Source organism: Chrysoperla carnea, chromosome 1 (genome assembly GCF_905475395.1).
Source record: "Chrysoperla carnea chromosome 1, inChrCarn1.1, whole genome shotgun sequence".
Taxonomy (NCBI): Eukaryota; Metazoa; Arthropoda; class Insecta; order Neuroptera; family Chrysopidae; genus Chrysoperla; species Chrysoperla carnea.
Window position 1 is genome coordinate 6974884 of NC_058337.1, and position 18959 is coordinate 6993842.

Here is an 18959-nt window from a genome sequence, read left to right on the forward strand (position 1 = left end):
AAAATTTTCAATCTTTATTTTAACGGTTATCATTATTTAATTGGATTTTAGACTGTACTTTTGGCTAGGGGTTACAGAAAAATAGTATACAACCCACGGCTAGAGTGGTGGATGCCCTGGCGTGTAACTGTCTATCTTAGAGTTGTAATATACTTAGTAAGTAGATGGGCGAAGGTGTATATTACTTGGTTTCTTAAATTAAACCTTTTTTTCTGTACTATAAATATAGTACAATTTGGTAACGTCCTAGAACGGATATCTAGAGGTCTCAGGGTCGGGTCCCGGCTTTTGTGTAATTTTTTGGGTCCTTTCTGGTACAATTAAACTAAATATCTAAAGGAAAAAAATTAATACATCTTTGAAATTTTCCACAGCTGTTTATTAGGGTGTAAGCACTTCGTAAAAAAGTCGACCTCTCAGGGGCGTACCTAACCCACTTTTAGGGCGGGTAAGTGTTTTAATCAGTTTTTTACAAATTAAAAAAAACTACGCACCAAATAAAAACATTCTAATTTAAGTATTTGTATACATATTTGTTTTTTTTCGACTTTCTAGCTTCATAGTTATTAAAATCCCCAACTGACCCCCAAAAAAGGGGGTTAGATACGCTCGAGAGGTCGACTTTCTTACAAAGTGTTTACAACCTAATAAACAACTAATAATTAAAATTTCAAAGATGCATTATTTTTTTCTTTATTACCATGATATTTTATTTAATGTTATTAGACTAATAAATAAATTGAATAATAATTTTCAGTAATGCCGATCATTTAATCCCAAAAATATTTAATTTTCTGGTTCACTTATCGTATGAAAATCAACATTCAAAGAGTATAATAGTAATTCCAAAAATAATCAACTTATGTGATGGTTTAATGGCTAGCGGCCAATCTCCAGTTACACATTGTATACCAGCATTGAGACCAGTAATCATTGACGTGTTTTTATTTCGTGGAACACACAGTAACAACACTACAACAGAATTGAAGGAATTAGAAACTACACGTGATGTATTATTTAGCATGTTACTACGTCTGGTTGAATATCATGATGTCTTGGAAATGTTAACGCTTGTGATTAGTGACAGCAGATATCACAATGATAATGGAGATCGATGGATTAAATGGTCAAAACTTGTGGTTGATTCAGTTGTGCCAATGTTAACACAACGTCGTATTCGATTAGATTCTCGTGATGCTCAAATTGCTTTGCATTCATTATTATGTGAATTACATCCGAATGTTTATAAAGCCATGGATCCATTATTGTTAGTTTTATTTCAAGAACCACCTTATATGGTAAGCTCAATCATTTTATTTATTGTTTTCGAATAACAGTTTGTTCGTTGCGAGTCCAAACTTAAGCGGCTACTTATGTATTTAAAAAGTAATTTAAATTTACTGGAAATTTCATACCGGTATATCTCGGCGAAAAATGATTGGGTCTGAATGAAATGTACAGCGTGGCTTCGACATTCCCTTAAAACTAAAAATCTGAAGTTTTAACATGATGTATTACATGCGTGGATAACCTTACCGACCGTTCTCTGCATATATCAGTCATTCATCAGTTCCATTGTAATTAAATCCGTACAATAAAATTATATTTGATTCGTATTTGATTTATTCTTTATTTTTTAAATTATAAATGCTATGTTTTTTGTTTTGGATAAAATATATTGCAGCGTTACGCATTAATTGCGATTGTACATTCAAGAAATTGTACAAGCGTGGTCGTTGAGGTCATTTGCGGTAGCAAATTGAAAGATAAAGAAAATTTCACTAACTTGTTCGCCTTGGTTACTTAGATTTGAATATTCAATAATCAAAAATTAGCACAATCTGGGTTGATTCGGTTACTTACGATTCTTAAGATGCTTCACGAATATTAATGACGGGTTTTAGTTTTTGAACTTTATTTTATTCATGTTTAGTTTGAGTGAATTAAAATGAATGAATGTATTTTAGGAAAGTCCCATGTCAGTGCATCACCGATGGTTGGGTGGTATTTTGGCAATATTATTAACACTATCCAGTGTACGTGAAGAAGTGTTGTTGTTTAAAATAAATGACATCCGTATGGATATACCAATACGTGCTGTGTACACAAAGTTAATAGAAAATTATGATCCATTGAATGTAACCAGTTCAGCACAATCCATACATAATATACCAGAAGAAGAAATATTTGCACGTTTTATGTTTCGTGTATTCCATATTGCTAGTGAGAAATGTCTACAATGTTTAACTCAACAACTGCAACTGCAACTACACACTAATAGTAATCATAGAAATAATCAAGACAATACTAATAATAATAATAATTATAATAATACTCAATATCTAATAGAACAATTTTCAACTGTACTTTTATTTTGTATACATATGTTTGAATCAGGTAAGTTTTATTTATCGCTATCATTATACACTTACTATAATCTAGGATATGACACACTAAATATGATATACAGTAACCTTAATAATCGGCACTCGAATAATACCGGAGTTGATTCGAAAATTGGGATTGTATGGAAAAATTCATTATAACTTATACTATAAATAAAATAAAACACTGAAAAAACACCAATGGAATCTATATATTTAAGCGAAACTGTACATATAATACATATACCCTGTATATAGGGTGCTTTTTTAAGTAGATATATGCTTGAAACTCGAAAAATCAAGTTTATCGATAAAAAAGCTTAACTTAATTTTGGAAAATTTCGATTGTGGAAAAAGATGTATAAATGTTTTCCTTTTAGATATTTAGTCTCATTGTACTGCTATTAATAGGTTGCAATGGTGTACTGTAACAAATTATTATAAATTTAGCATAAGTGTCTTATATTGATTTGTATTTGTAGGTAGTCATTGTAAAATAGCACATACTGCAATGAAATTGTTACACAATCCGTCCACAGATAATTTGCAGATACCAATAGATGAGACAAATGATATATTTTTAAAATTAGCTACGTTCGTTCCATTGTTAACATTTCATTGGTGTTATATTTTAACATTATTAGGATATAGTGAACAAAAATATTGGTCCAAAATATTACAAAATCAAACAATCAATTCATCCACATCCAATAATAATAATAATCATTCAAATGATAATAATAAAATAGAAAACGTTGATTTTGATATCAATGCTAGTACTACTAGCACTAGTACTAAACATCATATAAATTCTATTAATTTAGAAATTGTACGGATTGGTGGCATCATATTATATAGTGATTATATTGTAAGTCAAATATTATATTATTTATGCAAATGAAATCGAATCACTCTTAATGAGACATTTATGTAAGCACTTTAAATCTTCATACAGGGTAGGCCGATCATTTAACACGAAAAAAGACTTTTTTATGGTTACTTTTGGGGGGTAGGATAAAAACTAAAAAAAAAAAGCAATCGGAACAAATATATTTCATTCATATCCAATCTTTTTCGCTTTCGATTTTTAAGTGCGTGACTTTTTTGCGGTTGGCAGTTTATTTCCAAAATAGTGATTAGTTGCTTGGTTGTACCATTTTTAGATGAAATTATGCTTCAAAATATAAACGGATTGTGATTAAAGAAAAATGACTTGAAAATAAAACTATTGCGCATTTTATCTTTCATAAGTTTAATAATAATAGCTCCAATCGCAATTTAATGGATTGAAAAGGAAATATTTGAAAAAAATAGATTTTCTTGACCTTTGCGGTTCAATATCTATCTCAAATAAATGTTAAAATGACTAAATTTATCGAAAGATTTTAACAGAAAAAACGGAATAGCAGAATACTGTCTGTCCCCTTTGAATGTTGAAAAGAAAGAAGGTTTTTGGTATTCAGTTTTTGTCGTATTTATTAATCTCAGGGAAAAATGTTCCAAACATAAGTTGTTTGTAATTTTATAAAGATATTTTATTTCGCAGTTCTCCTGCGTTATGTAACACTCAAATCCGCCATCTGAATTAAGAATTTTATCTCTATTTTCAGTATTCAGAAGACGATATTCTGCCAATCCTTTTTTCTGATAAAATCGTCTGAGCTAAAAGAAATACATGTAATAATATCCGTTGTTAGTTCTCATTAAGAGATTCGGTTTATTGTTTGTTGTTTTATTTAGATTATATCCATTGTTATGCAAATTGTTAAATTGATTTTTTATATTTTAGTGTGAAAATATAACAGATTGTGAGAATTTAACTTGGTTTCTAGTCAATCATATCGAGTCTGTGATCAAACTTTCTAATGAATTTCCTGTTGCTGAATTTGTGGCAGCAATTCATCGAAATCATGCAGCAAGTGGTTTATTTGTACAAGCAGTAGCTACTAGATGTCAACAATTCAATCAGGTACAAAAAAACTTTATAGAAACTATATAGAATCATCCAAGGGGGTAGGGTTCAAAATTTTTTTCATCGTGTAAGGACATAAAGTCAATAAAAACTAGAACGAGAAAGAGAAAATTTTATTCAGTCAAAATGTGATATTTAGTCACTATTTTTCAATAAGTTAATTTTGTGAGGTACAGAAAAAAAAGAAGCTTTTCCAAACCTCTGTGTGTATCGACCTTCACACCGCTAAGGTATGTTTGAGATGAAGCAAAGTTCAAACGGAGCGTTCATTTGTCGCATCTGTCACGGGTAAAACTAAGAACGCGAAGCATCTGTTAGAATTTTGGAAACGCATCTTTATTACAAATATCGATTGCTTCGAGTGAATTTTTGACGTCCTGTCCGGCAATTCGTTTTCGCCAAAGTTTAACTTCGTCGATCAATATATGACGGAAATCATCATTCAAAATTGAAGAGTATGCTTCGAATAGTTGAACGCAAAAGTCTTCATCAAAATTTTTTTATTTTTTCGGGAAAGAAGCAAGCATAATTTGATAAAATATTGCGATAGTTCAAAGATCGATCCTATAAATGTGTCAGAAACAAATTTATGTATGTCGATGTTTAATTTTTGATAATTTTAATTTCAATTGACACAAAAGCCACGAATATCCATGGTCAACAGTCTCAAGATAAAAAATCAACAAATGTTGAAACAGATTGCACAGATCACTAGTCACTGGATATTCGTTTCATAAATGGCTTCATTTACAGGACTATTAATCCAATAAAATGAACTTTTAAACTGCCATTCAAACTGGAAGCCTGCACTTTTGAATATAAGTTCATTTTGACATAAATTAGAAGTATACATAAATAAAAAATATTGAATTCTATTAAAGGGGTAGAAAAAAGTTAAAATCTATCCCCAAAATCACTTTTTTTTTTTTAAATATCTAGAAAACATACGAAGATATGGAAAAAAGTTATAAATAAAAAATCTAGATATCAAAATTTTCTATAAAATCATTACTGACCCCTTTTGACGAATTTTCAATGAAAACCGAGATATTTGCAATAAACAAATCTCATTTATTGCTCAGCCGCATAAAATTTCAAAAATGCCGGTTCCAGTTTGAATGGTAGTTTAAAAGTTCATTTTACTGGACTATATATTATTAGTTCAAATTTATGATTCTCAATCGGGAGGGGGTAGCCCCAATCTCCCCTCGTGCACACTGGCCTAGTATCTATTGTTATTTGTATATTTTGAGTGCTTTTTTAAAAATATTTTCAAAACTTATTTTATGGGTAAATCTTTAACAACACCCACCAAAATTCATATTGAAAACCTTTCATATTATTTAATGAAGTTTAATAGAATGAATACGAAATTAAAATTAATTTTTTTCGATGCTCTCCCCATCACCCCAATTTGAAATTTTAGATGGATTATAACACACATGAAGCAATTTGTTTTTTTTTGTCTTCTTTCCAAATATCTTGGCATGACTGCTCAAAACTTGACAAAATTATTTGTCATACCATTTGAAGCGAGAGGACTAGGAATGTAATTTTCTAAATAGCTAATATATTAGCCTGATCATTTTACAGTGATGAGTTCATCTTTTAGCAAGGAATAAATGAAGCTTTTTAAAGAAGTTATCTAAAATCATGCTCATTAGAAAACTTGAACTTTCTAGTTTTGGAATCGATTGCTCAAAAATTTTTATCATCCCCAGCCGTTTTGTACTAAGGGTTGAAATGGTAAAAAATATAAAAGCGTACACAAATTTTAAAAATTATATTTCAACAAAGTTAAAACCATTTGTTTGTTTATTTTTCTAGAAAATGAGCTATAAAAAGTTCCCGTACAAGCTTTTTGGAGCAAGATATTCGCATTCCAAGCAAATTTGAAAGCAACAAATTTTTATTAAAAGTTTATTAAACTTTTACTTATTGCGTTGTAATAACTTACTACTTGTGAATTATTGTGTTTGTGTATTGTTAATTTTTGTGAGAGAAAGAGACAATACCCCTCCCTTGTGCACGCTTGTGCCGGGTCCATCTAGTGGAAAATAAATATCAAGAGACTTCACTTGCAATAGTTTAATTTAAAAAATAAGTTTTTAATCATAGATTTAATTTTTTTCAATGAATCTTACTGGAAAACTCTTCGATTAACCTTGGATAATACGTTGAATCCAACTTGCGTAATAAGATGTGCTTGTATAATATGTTTTGGTACCTTTGCATGGTTCACCAATCTCTTCTCCCGCACGGGTTACACCTATTAATTTTCCATTCTCTTGAAGTATCATGGGGCCACCACTATCACCACCACATGCATTTGAATTAGTTATGGTTGGATTGAAACATACCTGGTTTATATCACATTGATCACGGCCATATAATACAACATCTGTTGTTTTTAATATATGCGAAGAAGGGCCCCTAGGCTCAGTTTTACCCCAACCATAAATTGTTGCCCGTTTTCCTTCATAGTCTTTATTATTTTCATATTGTACAGGAATTGGTTGAATACTAACATCATTCATTAATTTTAAAAGAGCCAAATCGTCATCGTTATTATAGAAGTTAACTAGCGCAAGTTGGATTACAGGAATTATTTCACCGTTAGCGTAATCTACGTTACCAACACTAACCCAAAAACGCTGGAAAAATAAACATGTTATCATATTTTCAGTATCAACATTATGCTCTAATCATTTGGTTCAAAAAAAGGGTTATCTGGAAAGTTTTTCGGGAGTTTAGAAAATGAGTGAAGTTTCTTTATTTTTCTTTTAGTAGGTTCCACATCGCTGCGATGCAGGGACGGAGCCTGCTCGACCAGTACAACAGACAGACTTACGTATTTATGTCTTTGAAGGAGATGGAATGCACTGGGGTGTAAACTCTGTGCTCCCCTCCTTGATAGCCATGAATTCGTTAAAATTTCAAATTAAATAATAATAATAATACGATTAATCAAAAACACAACAATATACACGCAAAAATAACGTTATTGATATTATACTAAAATAAATAAATACTACAATGTGTATATTTATACCAAAGAATATACAATATCTAATAGAACATCATTTGTATATACGTATCCGAACTCACCATTTTGGTAGTTTCAACTACTCCTCCAGAGGATTTAGGTGTTACATATTTATAAGGACTAGATATGCATTGATTTGTTATGAACATGTATTTTTATTATAAAATACCTATTATGCCCATAGAGCCATCTATCGGTGAATAAAACAATTCTTTGTTTATACTTACATTAGAAACTAATTTAGTTTGATCATATTCATCAAAAAAACAATGACGTGCACTTAAAACCCAATGCGATGAAACCAAACTACCTCCACAATCGCTTGCAATACCATAACTATCTCCAATGATTTGGAAATCTGTGATAATGCGAGCAACCCATGGTGTATTAGGTGCGTCAACTCCATTGATTATACGATTTTTAATTGATACAAACTTTAATGTAGAGTTTAGTTCAATCGAAGGAGGTTGTGCAACGTCCAATTCAAATACATGATTATTTGTTGGCGAACAAGTTATTACTGAATATTAAAAAAAAAAAAAAACAATTAAAATACTATAACGGAATGAAGATCAATTTTGTTGGTGTGTAAATCTAAAAATACGGAAAACCAATGTTAAATTTGACAAAATTGTTATCAGAAAACAAAAAATATGTTGTTATAGAAGAAACTAAAGTCAAGAAGCATAGCGTTTTTTGTTTACGGCTAATCAATGGCTAAATTAACTGAAAAAATTCGTAAAAGTAGTCAAAATAATTATCTTGCGATAAAAAAAAGTTGACGTCCACTGCAAAAAAAAAAAATTAAATTGGAAAGCTATAGATCTCAAAAAAACCTTTTCATTGATTTCTGATAAATCCGATTTGGATGCGTAGGTGCCGAGAAAACTTGAAAAAATGAACAAAAATAGTCCTTTTTACATTTGTTTATACCTTTTTTTTCAATTTTGTGAAATTGAAGTTGATATTTAGTGAAGTTATTGAGTAATAAATAAGAAATTAAAAAAAAAAAGATTGTTAAGGAGGAGGAAAATTTCCAAAAAAATACTCCCTTTCCCGAGAAAAAAAACTCCCATCTACATTATTTATAATTTTAATTTAACATAAAATTTAAATGAGGTATCACATTCAAATCAGATATCACAAGGTAAGGGGTGTAATTTGAAATTTCAAATTTGGGGCAGCTGAGGATCTCCAAAATAAATCCAAAATTCTCTAAACACCATTTTTTAACTTCCCCCTCGATATCTAAATCGACGTGTTTTCACACAAAACAATAATCATATCAGGTCATGAGTTATTGAGGGTGGATACTTTTCAATGATCACACTGTATTTAAATAAAAATTTTGTTGACTGTTCTACATCCAAATCAATGCATCATGAGGAAAATGTTCACAGCTAAATGAAAAAGATAATTTATGATATAATTACTCACGTGAAGCACAACACAAAGCTATTAAACTCAAGCGAAACATTTTAGAATAATTGTTGAACCAATAATTCAGTATTTTTGATTGTCATAATTTTTTTAAATTTTCAATTCCTTTTTATAGATAAATTTTTAGTTTATATTTCCGCAGGAGTCCAAATTAATTATCGATTCATTATAATTATTTTTTGTTAATAAAGAAACTTAAAATATTGTTAATAATTGAAAAAAAATAGAAACTAAGCCGCAAATGAAAGCATGTCGCCGACTTTTCTTTTAAATTAATAATACCTTAAAAAAATTATTTAGTTTTGGCATACTACAACAATCTAAAAATGACGCAAAAAGACCTATTTTCAGCGTTAAATTAAAATTATAAATAATGGAGAGAGAATTTCGGGAGTGGAGGTTTTTTATTGGAATTTTCCTACTCTTTAAGACTATCTTATTAAAATTTCTTAAATTTTAATATTTTATGAAAATATGGACGAAATACTTTTTTTTTTCATCTTTAATTGTTTATAACTTTTGCAATTTTTTGTGTGCTAAAACGTTCTGGCACATTTTTTTAGACATCATTCCGAATCCAATCTATCACACGTATTTTTGCGACCATTATCTCAATATTTCCCCAATTTGAACTTGTTGACTACAATACTTTTAGAGTAGGTGCTGAGTGGATTTCGTATGCATTTATAGGTCTTACCGAACAAGGAGTGTATTTCGACATATTTTGATCAGCTAAATCCGAATTTTCAACTTGCTCATCGCTCAGACTGGGGGGAGGGGGATTTGTTATAAACAAATTAATTGTTTATACGGCCAGTCGCGTTCAATTGCAATCACTCAAGTTTTAATAGAGATATTTGAAAAAAATAAAAAAGATTCTTAAACTAGAACAAATTTACAATTTTCTCATATATAATTATGTGGGTTTTCTTTCGCTAAGGGCTCGGTTTCGATTTATAAACTAATTGCGGGCCGGAAAAATGATAAAACTTAATACTTACAATCGCGCTAGCTTCATTGCTATTGAATAAAACGTATTTTTATGTGCATAACATTAAAATATAGAAAATATAGACTCATACCTTTAAAATGAGTACCTTAAACCATCTTACCGCCTTACCACCTTATTATCATTTTTACAATTTTAACCATATTCCCGGTACACAATTGTTTAGTAATTTTCCAATAGTTTAGTAGCTATGACCGTATAAACAATTTATTTATTTATAACAATCCCCCCCCCCCGACTCTGAGCGATGAGCAAGAAGAAAATTCGGATTCAGCGGGTTAAATAAGTCGAAATACACTCCTTGTTTGGAGGGACCTGTAAATGCATAAGAAACTCGCTCAGCGCCTACACTATATATTTATTAAATGATTAGATTATCAAACTTACGGAAAAGCAGATATAGTTACCAACTGAATCATTAGAATTATCAGTTCACATGTGGCTAAAATTCATTACAAATTTTATTATATACTTGCAAATTTGTTTAATGGATTGAATGGAAGTAAAAAATAGGATGCAATCAAAATTGGATACAATAATAAATTGTTTTATTGTGTAATCGATGTATTCAAAGCTAGAAGTAGATAAAATAGAAGCAAAAAATTTATGGTGGTTGGAAAAAGTTCGGCAACCTTTAAATTACTTTTAAATGGCTCAAGATGTTGAAATTTATATGAGTTCACGGGGACTAAAATTTTTTTCTTAAAAGTTTTTTTAAGACATTAGTTTGATTTAATAGCAATTAGTGGAGAGTCGTAAGATTTATACCTCGGAATCGAGGAATAGTCAATGAATCTTTATAAAAACTGTGCGAATGCATTGTTTAAAGCTTACTTATGTAAGTTAAAAACTAAAATTTGTGCGAGGGGGTTTCTTTTCCAGGGGGTGGGAGCCATAAGGGAAACAGTTCAAGAAATCACTCTCGAGATATGTAAGAGTGTATTTAAAAAATTTTGTATTAGAACAATTACATGTATGGAACGCGAAGGTGGATACGTTGTTTGTTTTCATTTGTTTTAGTTAATTTTACTGTATCATAAGAGGATAAACGTAAAAATAAATGTTTTCTTACTTTTAATTAAGTAAAGTCTTTTAATAAATGAAATTTAGAAAGGGAATAAAAATATTGGTTAATTAAACTATTTTTAAAAATTATTATTAATATTATCCATTTTTATTTTAAATAAAATTATTTTTCGTAGATATGTTTTGGACTTTTTATTTTTTTTTACAAAATTTTTTAATTTACAATTACTTTCGGATTATTTTTAATCCTTCTTCAGGCATTCAATAAAAAATAATAACAAAATAAAATGTTTAACCAAAAACAACATACATACAATAATTATTTAATAAACTACAAGTATGACTTAATGAATATCTAAAGAAGGGTTAAAAATAATCCGTAACAAATTGTAAATTAAAAAATTTGTCCAAATACCTGCGAAAAATAATTTTATTTAAAAAAAAAATTAGAAAATGCTATATTTAATTGTATTAAAATTTGATTTGCAGGCGAGTTTTGTAAATAAATTATTAAAATGTTTGGAAAATGTACATCCATCACAGTCGGGTCCGTTATTAGTATTCCTTGTACCTAATTTATTAAATTGTAAAGCATTGGCATTGTCAAGATTGAACGCTGGATTAGCTAGTCGACGTACTGAACTATTATTAACCATGACCATTGAAGAAGTTACTAGTCAACTATCTAAGGAAGATCTAACTATAATCATGGAAATATTACTACAACGAAAGTTAGCCAAAAAGTAAGATTTATTTTTTATTTTTTATTTTGTATCTGCATTCAAATCGTGTATGCAAAGATACCTTCTAGGACAATCATCGATGTTTTCCCCAATTTCTAGATTTTTCTAGAGGAATTTTTTTTGACTCCCTCATATCCGGAATCAAAGATCGCACTAAAAATTAAAGTGAAGTTACATTCTTGATCATTACGAAAAATTTTAAAATGCTACTTGAATTACCTCTAAATAATAAAGAACTAAGAAGATGATAGAACTAAAAAAAACTAATTTGGGGGGGGGGGTTTCCGCTTTTCCGAAGGAGAGGGGAGAGGGTTGGCGATGTGGATAATACAATTTTTAGGACTATTCTGTTAATTTGACTTTATTTTGGAGTCGATTGGTGAAAATCCTATCTTTCTTCTAGCATTCAGAAAATTCTAATATACAACAGAATAACGTAATTTTGAGGGGTGTTTTTCGATTTACTAGGGGGCTGCATTGTGGTTTATGAAATTTTTCAAGGTATTATGTTATTCAAACTTTATTAGGGATCAACTGGTGAAATTTCTATCTTTCTAGCATGTATAGAACAGAAATAAATAATTTTTGGGTTTTTTTTTCAATTTTCCGGGGATTGCCATGAAAAAGTTGAAGTTTTTCGTTTTTTTCCGGAAAATCTCGTATATTTCTAGCATGTCTAGAAGTGCCTTAAAATTTGTATAGATCAGTGAATGAGACAATCAGTCAGACTTACTTATACAGTTAGTAAAAAAAACTGAAACTTATATTTCCAGTAATGTTCTTACTTTTTTTTTAAATTTTTTATACAGACATGGAACTTTTGTCAGTTTATTGAATAAATTAGCATCGAAATATTATGATTTATCGCCATTGGAATTAGATCAAGGACGAACAGTGAATCCAGATTGTATTAAAAAAATAAAAACAGATGGTGCTTGGTTTTATTCACAAGTAAAATTACGTTGTTGCCAAAGTTGTTATCTTGGACCAGAATCTGCAGAATTATTAAACAAACTAGCGTATGATGACATTATTTCAATAATGTCACAAAAAGATTTTAATAAACTGATTTTAAAAGACTGCATTTCATTATTAACTTTAAATATGATGGATATGGTGGAGACGCGGGAACTTAATCATGATACACCATTATTAAAAGCATCTGTTGAAATTCTTATGAAGCAAGTTGTACATTTTAAAAGTTTTATGCCAAAGTCTCATCAAGTGAGTATTTACATTATTTTCTTTTGTTTTTATAAGTATGGACGTACCAATGGTAAGCAGGGTCGGGGCAGGACAGTTACCCTCCCCTTTTGGACTTAGATTTATATAGTAAAAAATATAGTTAAAGGTATGCCATTTTACACCAAAAATTCTTATTCCCCCTTGGAATAGAATCTAGGTGCTATGTTTATAAGTGGGAGAAGATTGTTTAGCTTTAAACAATTAGATAAAATTTGATATTGAAGTCATTTAACGCCAAAACAAAAGCTCCAGAGATTTTATGTTAATTCTAAATATAGTCTACTTATTTCTTTGTGTTTATTACTACTTTCTCTTATCATAAAAAGATTTAGTGGAGAGCTGTCAGATTTATACCTCAGAATTCAGGGCCAGTCAATGAATCTTTATAAAAACTGTGCGACTGCATTGTTTAAAGCTTACTTATAGAAATTAAAAACTAAAATTTGTGCGAGAGGGTTTCTTTTCTAATAATGGAAAAATTTGTTTTTAACCACGGGTACAGAGTAGCCACAGGGTATGGTAACTACGGAAGCGTAATTCCTCACTAGTCGAACTAGTTGTTTATAATTTTTGAAATTTTGTATGTGCTAAAAACACTTCCGGCACATCTTTCTAGACATCATTCCGAATCATACGATCTATCACACGTATTTTTACGATCCATATCTATATATTTCACCAATTTCAACTTGTTGTCTAGACTATTAAAATAATATTATTTTTTTATAGGTTTACAACGTGAATGGTTTTGATATGTCACCAACAGAAACAAAATATACAAATCGATTAAATGAATTATTTTCGGATTCAATATTTTGGCAATCATTTTTTGAAATAGCTCCAAGTGTTACTGCATATTTAGAATTAATAGAATTACATCGAAATATTAAAATACCAGAACAGAATTATGAAGATCTAACTAAATTTAGTGTACTTTGTTTAGAAAGTATTACATATTTAATAAAATTAAAAAATGATTCATGTGATTCATGTGAATCTGAATCAATGAACATTGAATTGAATTCTATTGAATCAGCATTACAATGTACATCAGCGGTACTCAAACAAACCAATTTATGTAATATATTAGCATCCGATGTACATATGACATGGCTATGTTCATCAATTAATTCCATATACATTCTAGTGAATTATTTTAATCAAAATAATGAACCACTTCCAACATTATCCAAATTTGGTCTAATCAAAACATTTCAAAATCCACAAACACAATCATCAGCAAATGCATGTTATCAATTATCAATATTGATTGCTTGGTTAGAAAAATTACAAAAGAAATTTAAACCAAACATTCCACAATCTATTTTTATATTAATTCGAAGTATTATTGTATCCTTATCACGATTGCCACTTGTTAATTCGTATGTGCTTACACCACCGGATGTGTGGGAACATATGTGGCAAGTGGAATTATTAGGTCCGTATAATACACAAGTTCCACCGTTGCCTATTGAGTACCTTCAGGAAATTGAAATATTAGAACAATTTATTTTTAGGTATGTATTTCAACATTTTTATCTCAATCTTTAATTTAGAAATCAACAGAGGAATCGCTTGTCGGAATAATCCAGTCTATGGAATAAATCAAATATTAATTATAGACCAATAGAGTTACGGATTGATTATACGTGTTGTTTTCGGTTACAGGTCAGAAGTTGTTTTAATCTTTGGAGTTGGAATTTTGCAAGTAAAATATTTTTTTTTTTTTCGTAATCACAAAATCAAGGTCATAATCTCGAAATGGGCCATAACTCGGAGCTATTTTTTTTTAAATCTTTGAATTTCTAAGCACTTTGTAAATTTTAAAACCGCATCTCGTTAAGTTGAAAATTCGTTAAGAGGTTTTGTTTACCCGTTGAAATGGTCGTTAATATTAAGTATGGGTAAAGGCAACAAAATTGCTAAGATTGAAATTTCATCCTTTCGATACCCGTCAAGTAGATTGCGATAGGATAAAACCTGAAAACTTTGTGGCCTGCCCAAAGTTAACAATTTTTTTCAGACTTTTAGTGCAAAATGGAATTGTGCAAAAACTATTAGGCCGAATAAAACGTTTCAAAGCTAATTTTATTCATTAAGGTTTCAGCTAGAAGATAGAGGGGTCAGTTTTATTATAAACAATTGTTTTGCAAAAATTTGTTTCCATTATGTTTTCTTTTTAAGTTATAGAAAAGCATCTAAGGAACAAAAAATTCTTTAGCACCCGTATCCTAAAGGGTACCATTTGCGAGTTGCATCGCTTACAAGGAGGCAAAACAGAATTTCCATTCGAAATTTGTTGAATAACTCCAGTCCCTAGGATCTGGGCGTGTGGCTTCAGCGGGTCCATTATGTGAGTACCCTCCTCCACAGATTAAATCAACTTTTGACCTGTAACCGAAATCAACACATTATTCTATGGGTCTATTAACCCTTCCGAACCTAACCCTAATCATTACTCTTGTGATGAGAGAAAATCTCACGCTATTGCACAATCGCCAAGAGCGAAATTTTAAACTTTGTTTACAAAATGTTCTTCGGTTAAATATGTTTACGTATGACAAAAAGTGTCAATTTTGTCTTGACTGTTAATAATGCAATCAAAAAAACTCGTATGTCAACGAATGAAGTCCTTTTAAAAGATAAAGTAATAATCTTTCAAGGGCGTTTATTGGATTCTTTTTAAAATATATATTTTTTGTAATTTTAATAATCTTATATTTTTTAGAGTAACGTTATTGGGATGGGTAAACCGACATCAATTTGAAGAAACATGGATGTGTTTGTTGAGTGTCTTATCTGCTGAATCGACTGATGAAAATCACCATGCAGATGATCTTTCTGTGATAATTCAAGCGAATTGTTTAGCTGTTCAAGCAATTACATCGTTATTAATGCAAACTTTGTTAATACCAATACCAGGTCATCCGAATGTATCACATTATCTTCATGTACCCCGTGAGAAGAATTTGAGTCAATCCAAGCTAAGGTAAAATATATTTAGCACACTTATCATTTTATTTGTTTATTTTGAATAATAACCGAGGATTTAACATTGACTTTACATTACAAACAAATATCAAAAAACAAAAATCCTGATTTGATGCAGCATTCAATGTTTAATTTGATTGGCTTATTTATTTTATTAAGGTATTGTATATAATATCATTAGCCTATCGACCTCAATAGACCGTGAAAGTGTGCCGTCACAAGTCTTTTAGGACTGTGCGCATGCCCATCTTGCCCACGGCGGTGAATTCGCCATTCAGAGGGGTAAATAATCTGGAGGAATCTCATGTTACTTGCTGATAATGTAACATTCTACAGGCGAAGAAATTTTTAAAATCGATTAAGTGATGAGATCAAAAATGACGGTTTGTGTATATTTTCATACAAAAATTTATCCTATATTTCAGCCTTTCAGGGGGTAAATTTCGAAAAATCCTTTCTTAAATGAGACCTACAATATAAAATCAATATTTTCTTGAAATTTCAAACTTCTATCATTAGTGATTTAGGCTGGGCGTCGATATATCAGTCGGGGCATTGTGCTTTCCTTCTCTAGATTTCTGATTTTAATAATATACAAAAAGAAAATTTTTTAAAAAATCATCAAAATTGAAGCTACTATTGAGGACTTCTTAAGAATGGCTATTTTATGTATTCCTTTATGCGACTAGTTACGATTTAATCGTTTAGAAAATTACTGTCTTTTCGAATCCTATTCATTCTATTCGAAATAGGCTAGATTTGCAGTAAATATCATTATGGCGTTATTTTAAAGGTACAACCGTATTTATCATTAAAATTTCGCCATATTAGATTGAACGTAAATCTCGATGTATTTGTATTAATAATTTTATAATTGTAATTTTTTCCAGTGTTAAAAAACTAAAAGCAGTTCAAAATAAATTATATTGGCGTTACAAACATTGTTTTCATTTGCCTGATGCTGGTACGGATGTCAATCTAGAAAATATATTTGAAAGGCCTAATTTAGATAGAGTCCATCAATCCAGTAATAAATATTTATGTGGTCAACTTTCAATTGAATATTTATGGACTGCTGCTAATATGCTACAATCTACACCTGATCCTAGTTCAAGAGCTGTTCAAATGTTAAATGAAAAAGAAAAGTGTTCCAAGGATTCAGCTCTAGATATTCATTCTTGTTTACAATTTTTATTAGATTTATATTCACAATGGATTAAACCACAGGTAACTAACTACATAATCGAGGAAATAAAACCGAAAAAACAGTCTAACCAATGATTTCATTTCTCGTAATTTGATTTTTATGGGAGGCGATGAAAAATGTTTGAATGAGTGTACTCAACAACAAATTTTGTTGTTGCGGTCAAATATTTAATTTGAAAGCCATTAGAAATTACCTTGCCTTACCGTTTTCGATATATAAGTGTTTGAAAAAATAAAATAATATATATTATTTTTTACCCGTATTTAAGCCACAATTTTAGCTATACAAATACATATTTCTTATATGAGAAATACGTAATAATACGTAATAAAAGTAAAATTAAATTTTTTTCTAGTTTGGGACACCTTTACGCTTATTAAATGAAGTGGTTCGATCCATGTTGGCTATATCGGACTTATTCACGGAAAAATCACAATTTCAATGGATGTTAGATGTTTGTTTGGAATTATCAAAAACTCATCCACCAGAAGATGAAATTTTACATCAGTACATTGTGCTTAGTGTTTGTAAAGCGGCAGCTGTTTTAACTCCGGTTTGTCATTCATTTTATTATTGATTATTGGTTGTACTCGCTTCGAATTTAAATAGTAAGAAACCGAATCGAACTAAAGTACGTTTGTTTAAGACTCAAAATGCGAGTAAAATTGCATTTTTTGAGGTCACTGCAAAAAGTTTGTTGGAATATTTCTTAACACTTAAATGGCCTACTAAAAAACAATTTACTCCAGTAAACAGAAGAATAAAATGACGAAATCTTTAAATTTTGACCTATAGCACTGATATCTATGAAAATTTGGGATTAAGCTTTGTTCGCCTTCCTGAGAAAAAGTTATACGATGCCGAATGGTGCTTTTGCTCAGGAGATGAGGTGTTAACCATCTAGTGGTTGGAAAAATATATGTTGAAAAAAAACAACGGGAATCGATAGAGGGATGAATTCTAAGCATAAAGTGTCATTTAAGTATATTTCAAAAAGTCAATACTTTCCGAATTATTGGAGTCATTGAAATTCGGAGAATTTAACGTCAAATAACTGAAACATTTGACTTTTTTTTGAAAAAGAATATCGTACATTTTTAAAAGTACTATAAACAAGTGAAAGCAAACAATTGAGTTAATTGTTGAAATACCATGTATAAACATTGTTGATGACCCAATCGTTTGTTTTTTGACGTCACGTAAGTAAAGAAAGGTATCCACTCTAAGATAGCCACACATTCAAAACTGATATTCCCATATAATAAATACTATAAAATTTGCATCTAATTTTCGCCCTCGTGGGTAAACAGTGATGTTTACAAAAAAATATTTCAAGCAAAATTTGTTTATTTTTTTATAAGAAACATTTTTTATACTTAAACTTTTGTTCTATCTCTAACGGTTTACAAAATGGGTCCTACGGGCCCAAGACCCAATTGACCTATGTTGCTCATTTACGAATTCGACCTCACTTTTTTTATCCTAAGCACGCTATAAAGATTTCAACTTGATATCTCCTTTAGTTTTTGAGTTATCGTGCTGACAGGCAGACGGACAGACAACCGAAAATGGACTAATTAGGTGATTTTATGAACACTTATACCAAAATTTAGTTGGTAGCATCAATATTTTTAAGCGTTACAAACTTGAGACTAAACTTAATATACTATGGTATATTTTATATATACATGGTAAAAAAGACAGTTGCCCGTGCCTTTGTTTTAAGTTTTAATCAACACCAAAACTAATGAATTTACCACGGGAACTAAAATTCATGCTTGTCATTTTCCAATTTACTTTATTTAAGTACTGACAACGTACTGAAAAAGTTATAGCAATTTCATATTTTTGAAATATTGCAATTTAAATGCAAAAAAAAGTTTTCGAAAAAACAAA

At 30.0% G+C, this 18959-nt stretch overlaps 2 protein-coding genes across 2 annotated transcripts in view; one reads left to right on the forward strand and one right to left on the reverse strand.

Annotated features, from left to right (window-relative positions):
• Positions 1-18959, forward strand: part of LOC123290919 (huntingtin) — a 39715-nt gene that overhangs the window by 16944 nt on the left and 3812 nt on the right. Inside the window, exons 15-24 of the mRNA XM_044871301.1 lie at positions 758-1298; positions 1968-2397; positions 2867-3252; positions 4174-4353; positions 11367-11620; positions 12430-12844; positions 13595-14382; positions 15594-15854; positions 16747-17083; positions 17419-17616. Of these exons, the coding sequence (XP_044727236.1) occupies positions 758-1298; positions 1968-2397; positions 2867-3252; positions 4174-4353; positions 11367-11620; positions 12430-12844; positions 13595-14382; positions 15594-15854; positions 16747-17083; positions 17419-17616 (3790 nt within the window). The remainder of the gene's footprint in view (positions 1-757; positions 1299-1967; positions 2398-2866; positions 3253-4173; positions 4354-11366; positions 11621-12429; positions 12845-13594; positions 14383-15593; positions 15855-16746; positions 17084-17418; positions 17617-18959) is intronic.
• Positions 6399-8911, reverse strand: LOC123290929 (chymotrypsin-1-like). The gene is made up of 3 exons (XM_044871314.1): positions 8840-8911; positions 7630-7922; positions 6399-7010 (listed from the first exon to the last, which is right to left on the reverse strand). Exons 1-3 carry the CDS (start codon positions 8877-8879, stop codon positions 6516-6518), a joined length of 828 nt encoding a protein of 275 aa, XP_044727249.1. The 5' UTR covers positions 8880-8911; the 3' UTR covers positions 6399-6515.